General features: G+C 42.0%; 1 protein-coding gene across 1 annotated transcript; it reads right to left on the minus strand.

Annotated features, from left to right (window-relative positions):
* Nucleotides 1-2,713: 2,713 nt before the first annotated feature.
* Nucleotides 2,714-21,580, minus strand: slc45a2 (solute carrier family 45 member 2; the record flags this gene model as incomplete). Its single annotated transcript, XM_079524787.1, has 7 exons — nucleotides 2,714-3,005; nucleotides 4,246-4,451; nucleotides 6,221-6,344; nucleotides 7,518-7,661; nucleotides 9,567-9,937; nucleotides 17,996-18,172; nucleotides 21,106-21,580. The coding sequence occupies 7 exons, from the start codon at nucleotides 21,578-21,580 to the stop codon at nucleotides 2,793-2,795; spliced, it is 1,710 nt and encodes a 569-aa protein (XP_079380913.1). The 3' UTR covers nucleotides 2,714-2,792.
* Between the last annotated feature and the right edge of the window lie 1,174 nt (nucleotides 21,581-22,754).

Raw genomic sequence — 22,754 nt, forward strand, 5'->3', positions numbered from 1 at the left:
GATGAGGATGTACATAAAGATGCGGCATACAGTATCTTGTACTCAAAGTCAAACAAAATCTGTTTATCTAAAATGTGCTCAGGAATGTATTTGAGTATTATTAGATTGATAGATAGACCTTTCTTTATCTATGCAGTGGGGGAAATGTAGTTGTCAAAGACTCATATTGTAACTGCAAAGTGCATAAATACTGGCACTATACCAGTGGTTCTCAAAGTGGGGCCTGGGGACCCGCAGGGGTCCTTGAGGGGGTGCCAGGGGGTCCACAGCAAAATGTGTTAATAGAGCATCACGATCGTTTAAACCACTTCATCCACTCATGCGTTGGCTATTCAAAAATAACAGATGTACAAGCTTGCAGTGCGGCACGAAGTGAGAACTTAAAAATATTGAATAATTTAGATTGTTTTTAAAAAATATATAAATCTTCTCTTCTGGGGTGTCTTCTGGGGTGTCCGCAGCCAAATTGAAGTTGGGGGTCCTTAGCACGGAAATGTTTGAGAACTACTGCTATATACAGTGCTACTAAAAAACAATTGTAAGTAGGCCTATGTATGATCCTTTCTAATACTGTAACAACCCTTACATCCTCCATCTCTCATGTATGATCCTTTCTAATACTGTAACAACCCTTACATCCTCCATCTCTCATGTATGATCCTTTCTAATACTGTAACAACCCTTACATCCTCCATCTCTCATGTATGATCCTTTCTAATACTGTAACAACCCTTACATCCTCCATCTCTCATGTATGATCCTTTCTAATACTGTAACAACCCTTACATCCTCCATCTCTCAACAGAGACGTGTGATGTTCATGTTGCATACTTCCCCCATCTATGAAGCAGAACTCGGGGAATGGAAAGTTGAGTTTGTCTTCCTTTGATTCCTACGGAAACAAGTTTGTTTGTGATTTCAAATTCCAGTAAGCTCTTGTTGACCAACCGCAGGAGTGTGTAGCAAAGTTGTAGCCTTATGCTGAGTTTTCTCGCAAGCATGATTTTAAAAGCTGGCATCACAGAAGAACACAATGTAGCATAGGCTACCAGGGCTGGACTGGGACAAAAACTCGCCCCGGTCATTTTCGCGCGAATTTGGCCCAGACCAGCCCACCACAAACGCAGATAGCAGAAACTATACCGCCCGCTCTGTCGCGGCACACACAAACAAACAAGCCCTAATACCACCACTTTTACAGAACAACATAAATGGTACAAACCAACAGTGGCGTGCACAGATAGACACTAGGGGGTGCTAGAGCACCCCCTGCCCTTTTGGCAATGTGCCCTTTTGAAAAAAGAAAAGAAAAAAAAAACCTTTTTTTTTTCTTTTTTTTCCAAAAATAGCAGACCTACAAGCTCGTAGCGCGCCACTCGGTGGCGCGCTATGAGCTTGTAGATCTGCTATTTTTCAATAGCTAAAGCATAACATAATGCTAACACCAAAAGGGGTTCCCGCCCAAAATAGATTAAGGCAACCGGCCGGTTCCACGCGCTGCACAAGGTGCCCTTTTTTAACTTGAGCACCTGCCCCTCTAAATGTCTGTGCACGCCACTGCAAACCAACAGACAACTACACAACCCTTTGTTGCTCTCACAAGAATGCTGGCAAAAGGATTCAAGATAGAAGATGGTTTATTTGTCACTCACTGCTACAAGTACAGTGAAATTATCATGATGTTCAAATGTTACTCTTTAATGGGCACAGTGCTCAATGCTGACATCATGTGGTAATAGCTGCTCCAAATCAAAAGGAAAATGTCTCCACCACCACAAACCGTTATCTGTCCTATTGGCTTCCGCTTGATCACATCATTAGAAACAAGTGTGACTCTGTGAACCATTTTGAGTTGTGTGTAGCCACCTGTGTTGTAGTTGTAACACGGCTTGGCAAACTGTGACGTACATACACTACTGGAAAACCACAAAATCCATATTACACTGAAATCCTCCCCATTAACTTCAATACGGTGCAGATGGATGATACGGCGCCGGTGTTCACAATCGTGCATAATAGCCTATTGGTCTGTGATAACAATAAAAAAGCATATCGCTATTACTGTAGCGCACTTTTCGTTTTCAACACTGTGATGGTCAGGCCGTTGTGTGTATTTATGATTAGTACATTTTAATAACAGTTGGGCCATTGTGCTTTTATTACGATTATTCAATTATAATACGTTTTAGTTTTTTAAAGCTGGTTCCTTCCTTTCCCTATGTAAAGCAACTTTGGGTTGCATTACAGACAACTCGCACACAATTAAAACTGACCCTGTCACAATTTCATGTTTTTCTAGTTATTATTATTATTATTGAAACAAGAAAAAAGAATCACACCCGTGCAAACTGAGCAGTGCAACTACACTTTTATTGTGATAGTTACTGTACTCTGTATGGTACAGTTTTATTGTTAGTTATACTTTTATTGTTATAGTTATAGTGCTCAGTTTGAAAGGCCCTTTAGGCTGCTCAACAGTGCCAGTTTAGGTCACTCAGCGGTATTGCAGCTGTTCGTACCCCAAATAGACATATGACACACGCGGCCAGTTATTGGAGCGACGTGCACCGCTCAATGAAATCTTCAGGAGAATCCTTAAAACTCAACCATATTCCACAACAATAAAGACTCACACATTATTCCACCTGTAAGTCATGTATTCATAAAAGCTGTAGGCTAATAAAATAAGCATGAGAAACAAACAATGAAAAGTTATATACAATCTTTATTTAAAACATCATTCTACAATAATAATAATAACAATCTCAAAGGCCTAATCATTCCACATAGGCCTATCTGATGAAGAGTGCAATGAAGAGACAGCCGAGCAAGGACGTGGCCGAAGCTGAAACGACAATGACGATGACACTTCCTGCGATGTTGACCAGAGCGCCAAGTCCTGCTCCTACGATGATCTGGGCCAGCTGGACCATGCAGGTGAGGGCAGCGCAGTCCACCCCGGTGCCGCGGCGCGTGCCAGTGCTTCCGTTTAACTTGATCTGCTCCTGAAGTTGTGGTCGGATGGGGGAAAGGAACATGCAGGTGCAGAGGTGGGGTGGGAGAATAGAAAGGAAAATAGAGAGGAACAAATAGCAGTGGTGTAAAGTGACATTGAAGTACATTTACTCTTACTGTACAGTACAATTTTGAGGTATTTTTATTTTTATTGTACTTCACTGGAGTATTTCCAATTTTCAGTACTTTTCCTTCTACTCCACTACAACTCAGACAAATATTATACTCCACTACAATTATTTGATAACTAGGTACTATATATTACCTAAAAAGAAAGAGCACCCACAGCAACCATTATTTAATGGGATGACATTACCACGATGAATCAGTAAAGTAATCCATGATGAACATCATTGATTCCATTAAGGTTTGATGTGCTTTGTGTGTGCGTGCTCTCTCGGCTCTCACTTTAACTGATGGGGAAATGACTTTGTTCCCCATACAGTATATTGCGCTGCAATAATAGTAGCAACACAGCAGCACTTGATTCTAGCGTGGACTGCCCATACGTCAGACATTCAGACCCTTCTGACCGCCTAACTTGAGATGCAAAGCATTGGGAGCTTGTAGATCTGCTATTTTCAGAAGATTGTTAATTTGTTATCCATTTTATCCATTTGAAAACTTGTGAAATGGGACATTCTACATAATGACTACTTTCTACTATTGGTACTCTAAGTATATTTTAATACCAATACTTTTGTACTTTTACTCATTTTGAATTCCGAACTTTTACTTGTAGTATTGACTTTTACTTTTAAGTAAAAAATATAAGCACTTTTTCCACTATTGACAAATGGGTGGTAGCGATACCATTGAATGGTTGGAATGGACAGTAGCCCATTACATAAACAGGCTTTAACCCTGTTTTACTTAGCATCCCTATTTTGGGCATGTCATTAACTTTCAAAATCACTTTTTTTCTGTTATTCAGGACATATTGAGGATACAAAATCAGCTGAGTTTGGTTTTGTTGCAATTAGTGTGAGGTTGACCCCCATTTTTCAAAATCGAAAATAGTTTTTCATAAATGTTTAATCATTAAAAAAATAAAAATAGCAGATCTACAAGCTAAAAACACATCAATATGTGACATGTTTTGAGCTTGTTGACAGGCTATTTTCATTTTACGAACAAGGATTATAATAGGGCTTATGTGGTTAAATTGGTTTGTCTTCTAAAATAGAATGAAAGAAACGTGCGAGTGCGTGCGTGCGTGCGTTCACACACCTCTTCCTCTAGCTGGTACTCTGCTATAAGGTTGAATGGGATGGTGTAGAGGGTGCTGGACATGACTCCAAACACAGTGCAGAGGCTGAGCACGGCGATGACGTTTGGGAACAGACCAATGAGACTGGTACCCATCCCAAACACAAAGTAGCCCACGAAGTAAAGCCCCTTCAGGCCGATGTAGGGCAACAGCAGGCGCTGTACATCTGGAGAGACACACAGATAATAATCATAATAATCAACACACTTACCATAACGATAACTATACTATATCGATATCGCTCACCATTGTATTTCTTTTATAGGGTGTTGGTGTGAACTTTGCCACCCACTTTTTATTTTATAGTTTGTACAGTGTATGAAGTACATGACCAGTGAACACTCATACATGGACGACAAAGAGGAACAGAAATAGCTCTTGTATTGTACTGTAACCATCTGTCTCCTCCAAAACGACGTCGTCGTTCGTCGAGGAATGATCTTGCTGTCTCTCCGTACTGATATTTTATTGTTTCCTGTTTTCTGTGGTGTACAAGGTTTTAATTTACTGCTGTGTACCTCTTATTTTGAAGTAAAAGCCCTAGTGTTTCCTGTTGTCCTTGTAGTTGTTGTCTTTCCTGTCTCACCTACCCAGTGATTCTTGTTCATTTGAATCACTTGTGTCCTGTTTTCCCCAGCCAGGCAGCCAATCCCTATGTTAATTGTCTTTGAGTTTCACCTGTGTATAGTTAGTTCCTAGTGTGTGTATATATATATATATATATATATATATATGCCTGTTTGTTTCTTATAAAGTGTTTGTCGGATCATCTGTGTGTTACTTGTACGCTGTCAGCTTTGCTGCACCGAATATAGACTTTGTTGGTACTTTGAGTATTCAGTCCGATTGAGTGTCCCTGTAATTCAGTGGTTTTCAACCCTTTTAATATCAAGGCCCATTATTTATTCAGCATTTGAGCCATGGACCACAATTTGATGAGATTTAGCGTCTCAACAAAACTAAAGACTATTTTGTTATCGTTGGATAAGATTTTGTGCTATATTGATGTGGTACCATAGGAGAGAACAGGCAAACGATCAAAATAACAATTCTCTAATTGTGTAGACTTCTTGTAAATGAAGTAATGCAGATGTTTAACAATAATGTAACTCTTGAGAGCATAAAATGAAATCAAATGGACCCATATAGCCACATGACTGCGGCTCTGTGGAATGCAGAGCCATCTAGAACAGGGTCTGCTGATCAGCGCCAATATATTTCCGTCTATTTTTAAAATAGAAGCCAAAGAAGTCAAAGAAGGCTTCTATTTTAAAAAGAAGCCAAAGTGTGTAACTACGTTTTTGCACTCTGGCTTTGTAGGGCAGAAGAATAGAGCTCTGATAGCACTGTCATACAGTCTGGCCACGTGAGGTCAGAGATCCACATGGGAGCCACACCGTTCCCTTGTGAATCCCGAGATCCACATGATCCCCCCCCCCCCATACACAACCATAGTGAAGCACAGGGGTTCTCAAACCGTGGGTCGCGACCCCTCGAGGGGTCGCCAAATTATTTTGGGGGGTCCCCAAATTATTTTCAAAAATGCAACTGAATGGCTGTAAAGTGGAAATGAAGAGTTTACATATAGTACACATAGTACATGCATACACCTTCCCTAATGATGGTTTCAGTATTTATTTATGGTGTATTGTCTCTATTATTAAGGTTATTGTAGCAGTCAATTTATATTGGGGGTCGGGAGGGGGCGGGACGGGGGTCCCGAGACGTTGCCAAAGCATTTTTGGGGGTCCCCGGCCAAAAAGGTTGAGAACCCCTGGTGAAGCACATGGTGAAGCACATGAGAGAAGGTCAAGGTCAAGGTTATTTATTAGTGTCCCCGAAGGGCAATTGGTTTTACAGCAGGTCATAAGGCTTGAAACACATATACAATACATCAATCAAACCAAGAAGGGAAACGCAGACAGGCAGACTTACAGGAGAAGAGAGCTGAAGACACGGCATTAATACACAGGCCCCAGCACCCCACCTCCACACCCCGCTCATAGGTGACGTAGGCAGTAGAGTTATGTTCTGCATATGGGTTCCCCTTGTATACAATCTGCAGGAAAAGAGGACAGGAGATGAGATGAAATTGGGAAATATCAAATTGTCAATAAGTGCTCAAAAGAAGAGCTCAAGTTTAAGTTCCTTTCCTATGTAGAAAACCTACTTCAAGTAGGATCCCGTGTGCGTCGTTGAGCTCAAATGCATTGGTCACCATGTGTTTCTTTTCTTTGCCAAGTCATGCTGAAATACTTTAGTCTTAGAGTAGAGTGTTTCTATGTCAAATAGCCAAGTTGTTGGTGGAAAATTATAAACATTGAATTAATAGTAGGCTACTGCAACAACATTATATACCGGTAACTACCCAATGTAACATTGTTTGATTTAATGCGATCTTATTTCCATAAAAGAAATCTCTATAGTAATCCCTATAATAATCTAGATATTTCAACTAAATAAGTGTTGTCATGTCATCCACCATCTACTTTGTATACTGGTGCCTATTCTGCTACAGGAGGACAGGCACAGACAGGTGCTGTCTATAATAATAATAAACCATTATGTTATACGGTATCGCAGCAAGCATAAAGTATGTCCTTTGATCAGCATTTATGAACTCCATAACTATATCAGGCTTTACGGTTTACAGTACTCATGTGCACTTTCGCACTCACACACACACACACACACACACACACACACACACACACACACACACACACACACACACACACACACACACACACACACACACACACACACACACACACACACACAGCACCTGACATCACAAACGTGTCACTTGTTGCAATTGTGAGAGAGAAAGAGGTAGTGAAAACCAAAACAATCAAAGAGAAGAATGTATATCAGGAGTTAAGACCATAAATGGTACAGAACATTAGTTAGCAAATTGTCATTGCCTAGAAGAAGGATTGCAGACAGGTGAAACTGTACCCGAAAAGGTCAGCGCATGACGGTTATGACAGACACACAAATTTGGAAATTGGCAAAACAAAAAAATATGGAGATAAAGGTGGGGGTCATTCAGCTACTCTAAACACGCACACACGGCCCACGTTATACGCTGTCTCTGTCTCTGTCTCTCTCACACACACACACACACACACACACACACACACACACACACACACACACACACACACACACACACACACACACACACACACACACACACGCACGCACCTGTGGACAGCCTACACATACATACCTGGCCCATGAAATCGGTGAAGAAGAGCATGTTGCAGAGGAAAGCCGTCCACCCCAGTAGGTGGCTGATACATAGGCAACGGTAATGACCTGGCATGTTCATCATAGCTCTCAGCAGTGATCTCAACGTCATTCTCTTCTGAACCTGACCCTGTACACATACACACGGACATGAACACACACTTAGGGCCCTATCTTGCGTCACACCTTAGCCCTTATCCCTAAACTTATTTGCCATTTTTTTATTATTTTGAAAAACATTTTAAAATAGTTCAACTAGCCGATCTACATCAACACGTGAGTTTGTACAGTATATCAGCTATTTGAACAATTTTAAAAGGTTTTTTAAAATAGTAAAAAATGGCAAATAAGTTTAGGGATAAGGGATAAGGTGTGGTGCAAGATATAGAGCACCAAAGTCCTGACGTCACTGTCAGTAGAGGGCGTCAATCCACAGGTTCATGTACTTTTTATTTGCATTGTAATCTCCATAGGGGGATTTTAGATCGCCTCATATAAGAACTGTGTTTGAAAAATAAACCGATCACCCCGGCCTTTTCACTCATATGGATATGAAGCATCGACTGAAGGTGGAAATGTACAAATATACCCAAAGAGTAACAAAATATGCGTTAGAAACGACTCAAACAACCCAGAGACTACATTTCCGGGTAGGCGGGTGGCTGCATCTGCCCATCGCACAACAGAAACTGAATGTTAATTACGTTTATTTTTATTTTATTGATATTTAATGTTTCGAGTCGAGTCACCACCAGCTGAGCTTACGTCAATGAGGAATCTCAGGAACGCAATGTGTTGACAGCTGGGCGTTGACGTATATTAGCAGCGACATTGCCTTCATATGTAGTTTCAAGGCTTTTGCGGCCACATTAATTCAAATATCAAATATGAATGGACATCATTAACGACGCACAGCCACTCCCCTGACAGAAAGGCCGGGGTGGTCGGTTTATTTTTCAAACACAGTTCTTATATGAAGCGACCTAAAATCGCCCTATGGAGATTACAATGCAAATAAAGAAATACATGAACCTGTGTATTGGCGCCCTCTACTGAAAGTGACGTCAGACTTCGGTGCTCTATAGCCCTTATGCCAATTGTCTTATAACTAAATATATCCATACGATGAATCTGATGAAAGTGTGTGTTGTGCCAATTTTGCCGCACTGGACAACAGCTGTGTTTATATCATCTTTTGCCTAATGTGCTCAATTATTTGCATCATCAAAGGCTGCCAGCATTAAAACTCAATTTATGCCACATAAATGATCGGTGTTCCACGAGCCACAAATATGGAACATATTATTTTAGGTTGAGGCTCCTGAACTGTTACCTTTACCCAATATGTCCACAAGCTCTGAATGCTACCTCTATTTGACATGTTTTGCTTCATTTATATGCTGTGGTACGACGGTGTCAGATGCCTAAAATTGCAGATCTGTGTGAGCTTGTACATGTGCTATTTTTGATACGCAACACTAGCATACCACAAAGTATAATTGAGGCTTCATTGAGGCCCCATCTGGGATTGATGCAGTAGCATCAATTGGGATTGGGATGGGACACAATTATCCTAACTTGGCATCCGGCCCTGTTCCAGGGCTAATTAACTCTGATCCTGCAATCCTGCAATCCGTTGATCCTGAGACTCTGAATCACCTCCTGAATGTTTCCTACTTTTAATTCATTCTAAGATTGAAAAAACTGTTTCAGAGCAATTCTGTCTCAGGCTATAGGCCTAAACCTAATTTGATTTATAAGGAGCGTATTGCTCTCAATAAACTTTCCCCAAAAAATGATTATATTATTATTTGGATGGCGTGACAGGGATTTCCTCTAAGACCAATATATTTTAGAGACTATAAACAACTGTTTTTCCTTTTTAGTCTAGACTTAATAATAAAACAAGTTCTCTCAGTTACTGTAAATTAACCCTGGTCAATTTAATTATGTTGTTACTTCAACCCAATGTTACTTCACATTGTTCATCAGACTAGACATGCATGTGAGCATCGTGAGAATCACATACCTCATTGACCGGCTGCTTTGTTTTGCTGGAAGTCACAGCGTTGGCTTCACCCAGGGCTGAGAAGGACCTGGGCCTCAGGTCTGCCACTAACGCTGGAACTGCTGGAGGGATGGGTTCTTTAGTCAGTGACCCATAGCCATTGCTATGAGACCCCAGTAAGCGCAGCGCACTCGGGGCTGAGAGTTCTGAGTGCTCTGTGATCTTGCCAAGAGGTACCTCTGGGATGCTGATGAGATGTACTGTGAGGAAGATGCCCCAGGTCAAGGCTGAGAAGAAGTAGATGACCTGGTACTCTGTGCCCAGCAACTGGCCAAGCGATGAATGGCCCCAGTCCATGGCTCCTACTAGATAACCACATGCTCCACCCAGACCTGAAACAAGTTTACAGGCTTGTGAAGCATTATTCCAGTAGTCAAACCCTTTTCATGTCAGACTGAATGAACGGAATGAATGTATTTATACTAAGTACTAAATGTATTTCTGAAAGCATGTTGTGCCAGGGACCTTCAAAAAATATTTGTTTTCAAGATTGTTTGAAAATACATATAGGCCTACATATACACAAATCAGCTATTTTCAAATAGTGAATGCATCTACGGTTTAAGTGGTTAAACTGATACTAAGCTACTTTTTTTTTTTTATCCCACGATTTTCCAACCCATTTTTCACCCAGTTCCCCTGGAGGTGGAACACGTTATTCCAACCAGTTCCTTAGTTTAGAGACCAGGATTACTGCATGTTTTTTTGTGAGGGTACCTACCCTAGGGGACACGGGGAGAACATGAAAACTCCACACAGAAAGGCCCTTTCGCCATGCCAACCCCACCTCGGGTATGGGCACTACTAAGCTACTCCCCCTGGAACCCCCTCAAGGTCCCGTACCCCATGTTGAGAGCCACTGCATTAAAGATTTAATCTCTGAAGGTAATTGCCACCCTGTGTTTTATCAATTTCAATTTGGGCATTTAGCAGCCTTACAAGCATAAGATCCGAGTAAATGGCATGAACCCTATAGTCAGCAAATAAAATGACAGGGTAAACAGTCATAAGTAGAGTCGGACTTTCCTACTAGGTTTAGGAATATATCCCACCCTTTTCACATTGGCCTGTTACAGCGCCACCAACAGGTGGTGGAACACATTTTTGGGACAAAATGCCTCAAATCATCCAATTGCCATCAATGGTGTAAGAACAAATGGCACCCTTTTCACATTGGCCTATTATAGCACCACCAGGAGACCACAACCTGACCTGGCCTGGTGGAGACCTGTGCCATGAGGGGCACTTTTTCTAGTTTAAAATGTTTTGCTTTTGATTCACCAGTTTGGATTTTACCATTGGCTTTTAAAAGGTTAACAATATGACAATTGTATGGGGAAATAATGCATTGCTTAAGGAAATAACCTCCAAATAATATTGGATAGAAATGTGTTTTTGTAGGTTTTCCTAATCATGTGCTAAACAGCTAAAGTATGGCGACGTTGAGCGGTGACTTCTGAGACAGCTTACACTAAGCTGAGGCCAGTGCCATGTGACAGAAATAATTCATCACTACTCTTAAGTTATATTCTCCGTATTTAAATGTAGAAATATTTTTTAAAACTATAACTTTGCTTTGAATATATTCTGTGAAATAAACTATTTGTTTTGCCAACTAAGCTGCTGTCCTCACCTTTTACTGTATTTGTGTGACACAGGTGAATTAATTAGCTATACATGAAGAATAAAAACACTTTTGTAAGTAGATATGAGCTGTTTCATTGCCACAGACATGTCAATTGATGTGCATAAAAAACCTGTACATTTTAAATCAGAGTAGCTGAGGGAAATGGATTTCCTTACAGTGCTTATCTATTAGTGCCAATGGATTTGATGTGCTTACACATTCTTGACTTAACCGTCAAGCCCCTTTTTAAAAATAGCTTGTAAATCTGCAATTATTGCTGTTTTTTTGTTTTGTTTTAAATATAGGGAAATATTCGCCTATAATGACCCAAAATAGGTACACCAAGTTGAAAGTGGGTAAAATCAAGGTGCACACAAGACATGGTTTCACATATTAGCAAACAATGAATATTATTGTTTTTGTGTTTGTTATGAATGATATGCAGTTGTCATGTTCTTGATCAGGGCTGGACTGGGACAAAGATTCGGCCCGGTCATTTTCGCATGAATTTGGCCCAGACCGGCCCGCCACAACCAGCGCGCAGATAGCAGAAACTCTACCACCCACTCCGTCGAGGCACACACAAACAAACAAGCCCTAATACCAGGGCCGGTTCTAGGCATAAGCGGTATAAGCGGTCGCGTAGGGCCACAACCACTGAGGGGGCCACATCACAGGGAGAAGATTATTATTATTTTTTTAATGTATCCCCTATCCCATACATGGGCTACTGGCGGCCTGAGGGCCACATGTGTCCCCCACCTTCACTTAATGCGGTCCGCAGGTTAATATCAACTGTAGGCTGGGGGCCACATGTGGCCCCCAGCCTACAGTTGAGGGATGTTTATACCATCCCTCTACACTGGGGGCGCTGTTTATACCATCCCTCTACACTGTGGGCGCTGTTTATACCATCCCTCTACACTGGGGGTGCTGTTTATACCATCCCTCCCCACTGGGGACGCTGTTTATACCAGTCAGTCTGTCATACCATCCCTCCCCACTGGGGACGCTGTTTATACCAGTCTCTCTGTCATACCATCCCTCCCCACTGGGAGCACTGTTTATACCTGTCAGTCTGTCATACCATCCCTCCCCACTGGGGGCGCTGTTTATACCAGTCTCTCTGTCATACCATCCCTCCCCACTGGGGGCGCTGTTTATACCAGTCAGTCTGTCATACTATCCCTCCCCACTGGGGGCGCTGTTTATACCAGTCAGTCTGTCATACCATCCCTCCCCACTGGGGGCACTGTTTATACCAGTCAGTCTGTCATACCATCCCTCCACACTGGGCCCCACATGTGGCCCCCACCTTCACCTAATGCGGCCCGCAGGTTAATATCAACTGGCGGCCTGAGGGCCACATGTGGCCCCCACCTTCACCTAATGCGGCCCGCAGGTTAATATCAACTGGCGGCCTGATCTAAAAAAAAAAAAAAGGTCCCTATGGTCGCGGCCCACCGGGAAAATGCCCGGTATGACCTGTGGCCAGTCCAGCCCTGTTCTTGATGAACATTTGCAGCCACATTTGGACGATCTACAACCAAACGTTTAACGTACGTGGCCAATTCTTTATTTTTTTTACCCAATTTAGTCGTTAGGCCAATTGATTTCTCCCCACACACATTTCTGTGTTTGTGACTGACTCACCTGCCACTGTCTATCTTTGTTTCTACTGTAAATCAAGATGAAAACTTTATGCACCATTTGAAACAATGAGGTCTGGCTGCATATGTCTTGATGTGCTGTTTTGTCCTGTCCTGTGTATCGAAAACCATATGCCATGTTTATTTCTGTTATTTTGTAACAGACTTTGCTCAATTTCAATTTATTTTAATGTAGGCTACTTTTTTAAAGATATATTTTCTGCCTTTTCTGCCTTTATTGATAGTATACAGTAGACTGACAGGAATGGGGAGAGAGAAATGGAGAGGGACACACAGGAAAAGCCGCTGGGATCGGGATTCGAACCCACAACACGCTGTCAGGCTGAAGCCCAGGTGCCCGGACCGCTACGCCAGCCGCCTGGGCCTTTTTATGTACTTTATGAATAAAAGTACAAAATGAAGTTCAATTCCATTTTCCACATTTTGTTCAACCAAATAATTTGTTTATAATTTGTTTATAATAAGAATTTGTTTATAATAGCCTATACGTTTGCCTGGGTCCAGACCATAGACTCTGCACACTTCTCTGAGTAGAGTACGTTTCTCTCTTCTGAAGCAGGAAACAGCTAGGATGATAGTTCAGTCCGAGATCAAGCTACAATAAGTTGTTTTAGCCCGATGTTTGGTAGAGCATCAGCAGCATGGGTCTCACGTTTCAAAGTCAAAATATGGCACTTTCTCACAGCAAAGACTGAAACGTAAATGAAATGTCCTTTATCCAGCACGTAGTCTCGCGTTACCAGACTGTGCCTCCGCGATTTCCAAACGCTCCGTACAGTCTGGGCCAACGGAAAAGGTCTCATGAGTATCCGGACACAGCGGAAGTGGAGCCTCCTCGCCACTTCCGTTTCATCTTCGCGCATATTTATCCTAATATAAATAGAAAACATCTAAGGCTATAGCTTGTTGCTTAGCAGAAAACGGAAATGGCAGCTTCCGTTACTCAGCTCATGGGGGCTATAGTCCCAGACTCTATATAGCATTCGGAGATTGTGGCATAGTTGTCTGTTAACGCGAGACTATCCAGCACGTGTCACATGGTACCGACTTCCGAGTCAAATCCCCCCTCTTGCCATCATTGTGAAACCTACACTATAGTTCCACTCCACTCTTAAGGTCTTACACCCTGGGACCATTTTTACACCATTTAAGTTGTCTTAAATGGTTGTCTATAACAGGGTCTGTGTCTGATCTGTCTAATCTTGCAAAACGCGAACGATCAGCACCTAACTTTGTACACACACTGCCAGTAGGTCACAGGACCTCCATTTATGTCCCCAGAATCCCCACATTATGTTTTATACTTTAAATATTTGTAACTTTAATTAATGTAACAGTAGCCAAATTTGTTGCGGACTTTCTTTCTCTTGTACTGCCATTTGTCTAGCACCTGGGCTAGAGTGGATGTGCATGCTCTATTACCTTTGCAAATTTGGATTCATGTCCTACTGTATATGTCACAGACGGCTGACGTCTTACTGAAGTCACACATGACGTTTGAGAACCAAATTGGAGCTTGCTTCGCCATCTCCATGTTGATCCCAAGATCCACATAGATCCACATTAGCCTATTTACCATAGAAGGAGTTCCCAATGCAGCTACACCCAGCTATGGAGTGTGTTGTCTAACCTCAATGTATCATCATGGCATCGGGCACAAACAAATCAGCTCCATGTATGGGCACAAAGGGGGCATGCCATGGGACACGGACTGACAGATAAGAGATCTCCATATATGGGCATATCAGTCCGATTGGCAACGGATGTGTGAGGGCCTCTATGCGGTCCAAAAGCTAGATGTGAGAGCCGTCTATTGAACCGAACCTTATATCATTCCCTTGTTTTCATACGATTAATTCACTCCAAAACATATTTTTTCCGTGAGTATCTACTTAATTATTTTCCTTTCCCCTTTTCCCTTCAGGGGTCGGCATAGCGAATCTTCTGCCTCCATCTTACCCTGTCCTCTGCCGCCTCTTCTCTCACACCAACTAACTTCATGTCCTCATTCATTATAAATCTTCTCTTTGGTCTTCCTCTAGGCCTCCTGCCTGGCAGTTCCAACCTCAACATCCTTCCACCGATATACTGTACTCACTATCCCTCCTCTGTACGTGCCCAAACCATCTCAGTATGGCCTCTCTGGCTCTATCTCCAAAACATCTGACATGAGCTGTCCCTCTGATGTACTCGTTCCTGATCCATCCTTCTTACTCTCTCTGCTACCTCCAGCTCTGCTTCCTGTCTTTTCCTCAGTGTGACTGTCTCTAAACCATACAACATAGCTGGTCTCACCACCGTCTTGTACACCTTCCCTTTCATTCGTGCTGATATACTTGACTATCACACATCACACCTGACACTTTTCTCCACCCATTCCAACCTGCTTGCACCCGTTTCTTCACCTCTTGTCCACACTCCATTTCTCTGAAATGTTGACCCTAAGTACTTAAAGTCCTCCATCTTCTTCACGTCTACTCCCTGTAACCTCACTGTTCCACTTGAGTTCCTCTCATTCACACACATTCTGTGTGTCTTGCTGCGGATAACCTTCATTCCTCTCCTTTCTAGGGCATATCTCCACCTCTCTAGATTTCCCTCTACCTGCTCACTGCTCTCATTACAGATCTGCAAACATCATGGTCCATGGGGATTCCTGTCTAACCTCATCACCTCACCTCATTTCTTTCGTGAGTATACTCATGAGTATATCCACACAGAATGAAACCACCATGCAACCAACATCATTTTATTTCAGAACAAGATAAAAATGTCACCACAAATAATGGCAACATATCAGTATGAATAAGGAGGCATCAACATGCTGTAAATAGTTTGTATCGTTTATTCACCCCCCCCCCAAATCATGACACCCCATGGCACGCCAAAAATAGGGATGCCACGGTTATACGTGCGTAAGATAAACAGACGGTCTGACCTTTTGGATCAGCTATGGACAGCAGCGTGCAACAAAGCATACTGTAAATCAGGCTGGATCTCTCTCTCCACTCACCGGCCTCACATACCAACGGTACGCACTGGCATCATGTGAATGGCCTCTCTACTCTCAGCCCAGACCCATGACTGCAGCACATGATTTGCTCTGGGCTGGATTACTGCCTGCCTGGCTGGGTAACACGTTCACCACACACCCTGCGGGCCTGCAGTCAGCTGAGCATACAGCTGCTTTCACATAATACCACACACACACACACACACACACACACACACACACACACACACACTGACACATGGTACTCGACTCGCAGTGCTTCAAATAATTATATATATATATATATATATATATATATATATATATATATACACTTTCGTGGACATTTTGTCCGATATTATAGGAGAGTAGAGTATGGCTGCAACTATCAATTCTTTTCTTAGAGATTATTCTATCTAATACTCTTTCGATTAATCGATTATTTTATCAAATACTTTTTTGATTAATCAAATAATTGAGAAGCACTTTATTTATTTGTTTAATTTTGTTTGATATATCAATGAAACAACACCAAAAAAAGTTTAACAGAGTTTAGACTTAGTATGATTAACCGCTTAAGCAAGTCCTATTTTATACTTTGTCATACAATAGTGTTGGCACACCATGTATAGAGCTTCAATGACTCAATTACCGACTCTTTGTCATGTTGTAAGCTAAAGGTTGTGTAAGGTGGTGTTATTTTGTTAATCTAAGTGTTAAATAGTTGGAAAGACCACTATTACTGAACAAACACTTTAGCGGAATATATCGTAATATAGCTTTAACCTTTTAACAAAAAAACTTTATGGTGAGAAAATATTGATATTCTAAATAAGTAAAACCAGCAGAAGGCTTATCAAAAGGTTCTCTGTGTATTTCAAATTCACTGATCTTCCTTAGTCTTATTTAAAAGGTCACTGGAACTATGTTTTCTTATCAGATAGTGGCTTGTTTGGAAGTGTATTACATTAAAGATTGTCGTCTACCTATAAAATATATCGGTCATTGGAGAAAATCACTGTCTTTTTTGGAAAGTTCATAGAGAGCGATACGCCTTTTATTAGTCAAATTGGGTTTAGGACCATAGTCTGAGGCAGAATTTAGTTAGAATTTCGATATTGCACACTAATATTGATCACAAGGAAGGTTTATTTGCTTTGAAATATTTCCTGTCTGATAGGCTATACAGTAGATGCTATTGATTTTTTTGTATCATTTAAAGATTGGATTATTCATAATAATGGTTTCATATTTAATGATGAAATTAGCAAACAATGCATTAGTGTTCCAATGGGCTCTTGTTTCTCACCTAAATATGCATGACATTGACATGTCTAATTAGTGGTCTCTGGCCCAATTTGGGCTAATTGTGCTATGAAAGTGTCCCTTTAAGTGTTCCTGAACGTGCCATTTTTTTCCTTTCAGATTCTGAAATTAAAAGACCATAGGCACCTGCAGACCTGTAATGGATCATCTCATGTACAGTATGACCTCACAACACACAGCTTGTTCAAGTGATCTTCAAGTATGGGAATTTTGTTATGCAAGAATTCTCAAACATAACCTAGGCCTATAGTTCGTTATTGTACAGTCATCGTGTCATGCTGCAGAAATAGATTTTCAGACTTAAGTGGTTAATGTGGTTACAATTTAATCTCTGTTCTGGTATGATTGGTAAACTGGAATTTGAGTCATTTTTCCTCAAATTGAATCACATTTCACTACCGTTGGCCTGTGTTTACCCTTTACCAATTACCAATGCAAACTATGAACAGACAGAGGACTTGACAGACTGTGTTTGTGCAGTTTTTGACACCATTTATAAAATGAGAGAGCAAGCTAGTGAAGCCCCAGCAGAAGTTGAATAATGATGGTTTATTATGGCTAAGAAAAGGTGTGTGTGTGTGTGTGTGTGTGTGTGTGTGTGTGTGTGTGTGTGTGTGTGTGTGTGTGTGTGTGTGTGTGTGTGTGTGTGTGTGTGTGTGTGTGTGTGTGTGTGTGTGTGTGTGTGTGTGTGTGTGTGTGTGTGTGTGTGTGTGTGTGTGTGTGTGTGTGTGTGTGTGTGTGTGTGTGTGTGTGTGTGTGTGTGTGCGTGCTATACCTGTGAGTAGAGCATGGTAGTGCAAGCCTCTCTCCTTGTCGTTATATGAACACACATCAAACAGGTAGGCTTTGACGGGCCCATCAATGAAATCTGCTGCAAAGTCAAACAGCACGACTCCAAGCATCACCACCACGATGGCCCAGACACTCTTCAATGCCTTGTCGCTGACTATTGCTGTAAGACAACATAGATACACAAGGTTTGTCCTGACAAAAAGCTACTTAAACACTGTTGGCAGATGTCACCTGTATGACATAACACATTGACATGAACATTTCATGATAACGTTGTTATACAATGGCTTTTGATTCATTAACTTGTGACTACAAAGTCATAATTGGCCTTGAAGACATGTTCAGTTTGTCAGGAAGAGAACAAGAGTTAATACACAATATTGTGTATTTCTTTGAAAATCACAACCCACCATTATTTAATATCATTATTAACCACTGTCTGATCACATTAATATCAAATATATAAATATTGAATCAAGCAACTCAAAAACTGTCCGTGATGCACACACAAGTGCCTGAGTAGCCCAGATGTTCGAATTACACCAAAATGAGTAAAACACCGCCCTTTAAGTTGTTAAGATCCAGTGTTATGCAAAGGTCTTCCCCAAATATGACTGTGAGCAAGCTGGTTGAATTTCATGGCAATAGTTCAAATAGGTAAAGAAATATTCTGATATGATTTTGTTCCCATGGAAATGAAAACAGTGTAAGACCACACTCTGTGCTCTTTGGTACACTTGTATACTAAACAAATAATGTCCACAGAATCGTGCGGTGATCAGAACAGCATGCAATGGAATTGTCTTTCACAACATTGTTACAACATGAAGATGAAAGTATTACTAAAAGGAAATACTGAGAAATAATATTTAACATAAACAAGATAACAAGTGTACAGTGTTTTTTTAGATGAAATAGCATAGCTTCTGGATTTTGTTTTTTATCCTGATTTGAAATATTTTAAAAATGATTATTTCCCCCTCATCAGTTTGGGTGCGTTTCCAGTGGCACAATTATAATAGAGGAGGAGATAATCATCTTATCCATAGTAGCCTACTCCAGGGGTTCTCAACCCGTGGGTCGCGACCCCTCGGGGGGGTCGCCACATTATTTTAGGGGGTCCCCAAATTATTTTCAAAAAAAAAAAGAAAAAAAAAAGATTGTTTTTAAATTTTTATTTTCACGATTTTTCAAAAATAGCAGACCTACAAGCTCGTAGCGCGCCACTCGGTGGCGCGCTATGAGCTTGTAGATCTGCTATTTTTCAATAGCTAAATTATAACATAATGCTTAAAACACCAAAAGGGGTTCCCCCTCAAAATGGTTTAAGGTTATTGTAGCAGTCAATTTATATTGGGGGTCGGGAGGGGGCGGGGCGGGGGTCCCGAGATGTTGCCAAAGCATTTCCGGGGGTCCCCGGCCAAAAACGTTGAGAACCCCTGCAATAGAGGAGGAGATAATCAGCTTATCCATAGTAGCCTACTCTAAGAAGGAGGGCTTACAGTATATACAGTACTACATGAGTATTATAGTAAATTCCAGAGTCCTGCTAAAACAGTGAGCAACTGAAATAATAACAATCACAACATTCATCTCATAAAACGTTACGTACATATCTAGTGGTCAGCATTTCTTTCTGAATATCTTCTGGCTTAAGTATGAGATTTGAAAGTTCTCACAGTTTGAGCAGAACATTGTATTTTCAGCTTCACAGAAGCCTTAAGGTGCTTACACACGCAGAATATTTTCTAACTCATTTTGGGAAATGTATTCACCCCTAGTGTGTAAAGACCTCAAAGGTTTCAGTTGGTATCAATAACCATCATGCATTTCATCACAGCATACTGTATCTCATCTCTCAACATTTTGTTTCAACAAACATCCACTCATGCCTTTATATGGTCATGGTTAGCGATACTATAAAGACTATAAAGGGAAGCAGTATTCTGCATCACTGGCATTTTTTCTCAACGTGATGGTCCAGGCATTCCCCGGGGTCCTTGAGGGGGTTCCAGGGACAGGGGCTTCCCAGTTCAATGATAGATAGTTCCAAGTCCCAGACATAAAATCACACCCGTGTGAAGTGAGTGGTGCAACTCCGTGTGGGGGTCCCACACGGAGTTGCACCGGAAGTTCCAGACCCACAGGACCACGGCCAGGGTGCCGGCCCGGTTCCGGCAAGCCGCCCCACGTCCGAAACGGTAGAGAAATGAGAGAGTTACCATGTGGGGGTCTCCCGGGGAGTCCTCGGGAGGGTCCCCGGAACATCCAGACCCCCAGGAACGTGCCCAAATTGTTGCTGTAAGTGTAAATATGTAATTTGCCTATTTAAAATTAAGTGCAGATATGCTCTCTGTCTGCTTCTGTTGACACAAAAGCTCTTCAATGTTAAAACCTTGCTTGAGCATGGTCAAAACAGTTCATAGTAGTAGTCAAATGGTTACTGTTTTGTTTACTTGCATTCTCAAATAATGAAATAAAAAAATAAATATTGGGGTAATTTAGCCACTTCCGCATCCCTTTATATTTTCAAAACAATTCACACATAGTTCAATAGTTCATACAAGCTCACAATGTTGTGAGTTTTTATGAACTATTGAACTATAGCTATTTTCACTATTCGTTGTACAACAAAGTAAATAGGGACTTAAGTGGTTAATACGCTTTCATTAGGCTAGTTGATAATCTAGGTCTCCAAAACAATAACCACCTCGCCCCACGACATAATAGTAGCCTACCAGCTCCCTCTCTTCTGTTTATCTTCCCAAAAGTATAAAAGTACTCCAACCTGTTCAAAATGTGTCACACATAATTCTTTTTTGCAGATCTACATTCAAGTGTCGCGTTGTGAACTTGAATATCCGCTATTTTTGAATAAGTAAGTAAATAAGTAAGTAATTAGAGAGGCGTATTGTCGGTATCAGCCAGGGTGTGGGAGTCTATCCCCATTTCAATGCGCTATAGAGCTCTGGGCGATGGAATGCTGAGGTGGAGCACAAGACCTACCATCAGCTCTGAGTACTTGAGTAAATGTAGCCTACTTTGTTAATTGCTTTCCACAACTAGTCCCAGTAGTCAAGTGACAAGTCTCACCTGAGATAACTGCGTCTCCGTTGAGGAACAGAGTAATTCCAATCAGCATGAGGATACCCAGCGCCAGGATGTAGGGCCTCCGCCTTCCCCACGGTGAGCGGCAGTAGTCGCTGGCCGAGCCGATGATGGGCTGCAGCAGGAAGCCCAGGACAGGGCTGATGAGCCACACCAGGCTGTAGAGGCTGCGAGGCAGGCCCACGCTCAGAAGCACCGGCGTGACGAATGCCGCCTCCACGGCGTAGCAGAACTCCCTTCCGAACATGACCAGGCTGTGGAGGATGAGGCGTCCCCGCGAGCGCCTGGGGGGCTCCACCTCCCCGAACACGAGGTTCTCGTCGCTGTCCAGGTAGCCATCCTTGGATCCCCCGTAGTCACTCGAGCGGTGGCCCGTGGAACCGGCAACGCGTGTCCCGGCGGGCTCCGGGAGCCGGCAGGGTTGGGGCCTCGAAGACTGGTCCTCTGATAAAACAGTCATGGCAGAATGACAGAGAGAGGTTTAGAGGGAGAAAGAGAGAGAGAATTGAGTGGTAGTAGTGTCTCTCTCAGTTGACCTGGGGCCGGATCGTAGGCTCAATGCCAAGTAAGTCCACTCATGCTCAGCTTGGGATAATCCTCTGTTCTACTGCATAGCTGAGCAATGAGACCAGAACACACTGACACACACATCCATGGGTCTACCTCGCCGTCTGACCACGGCAGAGAAGGGCAAGATGAAGAAAAGAGTCTGAGGGGAGGATAAGAGAGAAGGGGGTGTGTGTGACCGAGACATGAATGAACATTCCTTGTGTTTTTCGCTCCTCCTCCAGTCTGTGAGGTCCAAAGAAATGGCCCTGCAGTGGTTCCTGGAAGTACCGTACAGTGGAAGTGACACATGAGTAGGTAGCCTATATGTGTGTGTGTCTGCATGTATGTTTTCCTTTTCTCGTGTGCTTCTTCAAATGAAACGCACACCATTTTCATGCTGTACACCTAACTGGTGCAGCATGAAATGTCACAACACACTCTTTGTGCCCAAGGTCATCATAGGTCAACATCTCACAAAGGCACAGCTCTATTCATAATGTCTGTGAAAAATAGCCTCTATAATATATCACTCGTATCAGTTTCTTTTTCTTTACTAATGCAATCAAATTTAATAAGAACACTTATTTCATACTTCGTGATGCAACATGTTGTGGGCTTGTGCTTTCCCCCATTGAAGCAAGATTATAAAATATTTTGCCTATAATGACATGCCAAACACACACGCACAGGTTGTGATAATATACGAGTACACACAAAGTACTGATACAGTAAATTAAAAGATAATTCATAACTGTTCGTATAGTTGGACTGTGTGGTTGTTACAAAATCCCAAGGTACACCTAGACATGCCTCGTCATGGCACACCAGTGTGCCTACATGGCAAACCGTTTGGAAACCACTGCCCAAACTACGGATGAAGATACCATGTACAACGTGAATGTTCTGATACTTTCCTTAATGAAGGGCACAAATCAGCAGACCATCATGTGGTAGTTAAAACAGCTTGCATGTTCTGCCTCTGGGTCTGGTCTGTCCGTGAGGAGGAGAGCAAAGCATTAGATTGGAAGAGTGCACAGTTGCACAGTCAGTTACAATTGTTGCCTTCCAGGAAACATGGAATGAAT

The sequence above is a fragment of the Electrona antarctica genome (assembly GCF_951216825.1).
Source record: "Electrona antarctica genome assembly, chromosome: 16".
In the NCBI taxonomy this organism is placed as follows: Eukaryota; Metazoa; Chordata; class Actinopteri; order Myctophiformes; family Myctophidae; genus Electrona; species Electrona antarctica.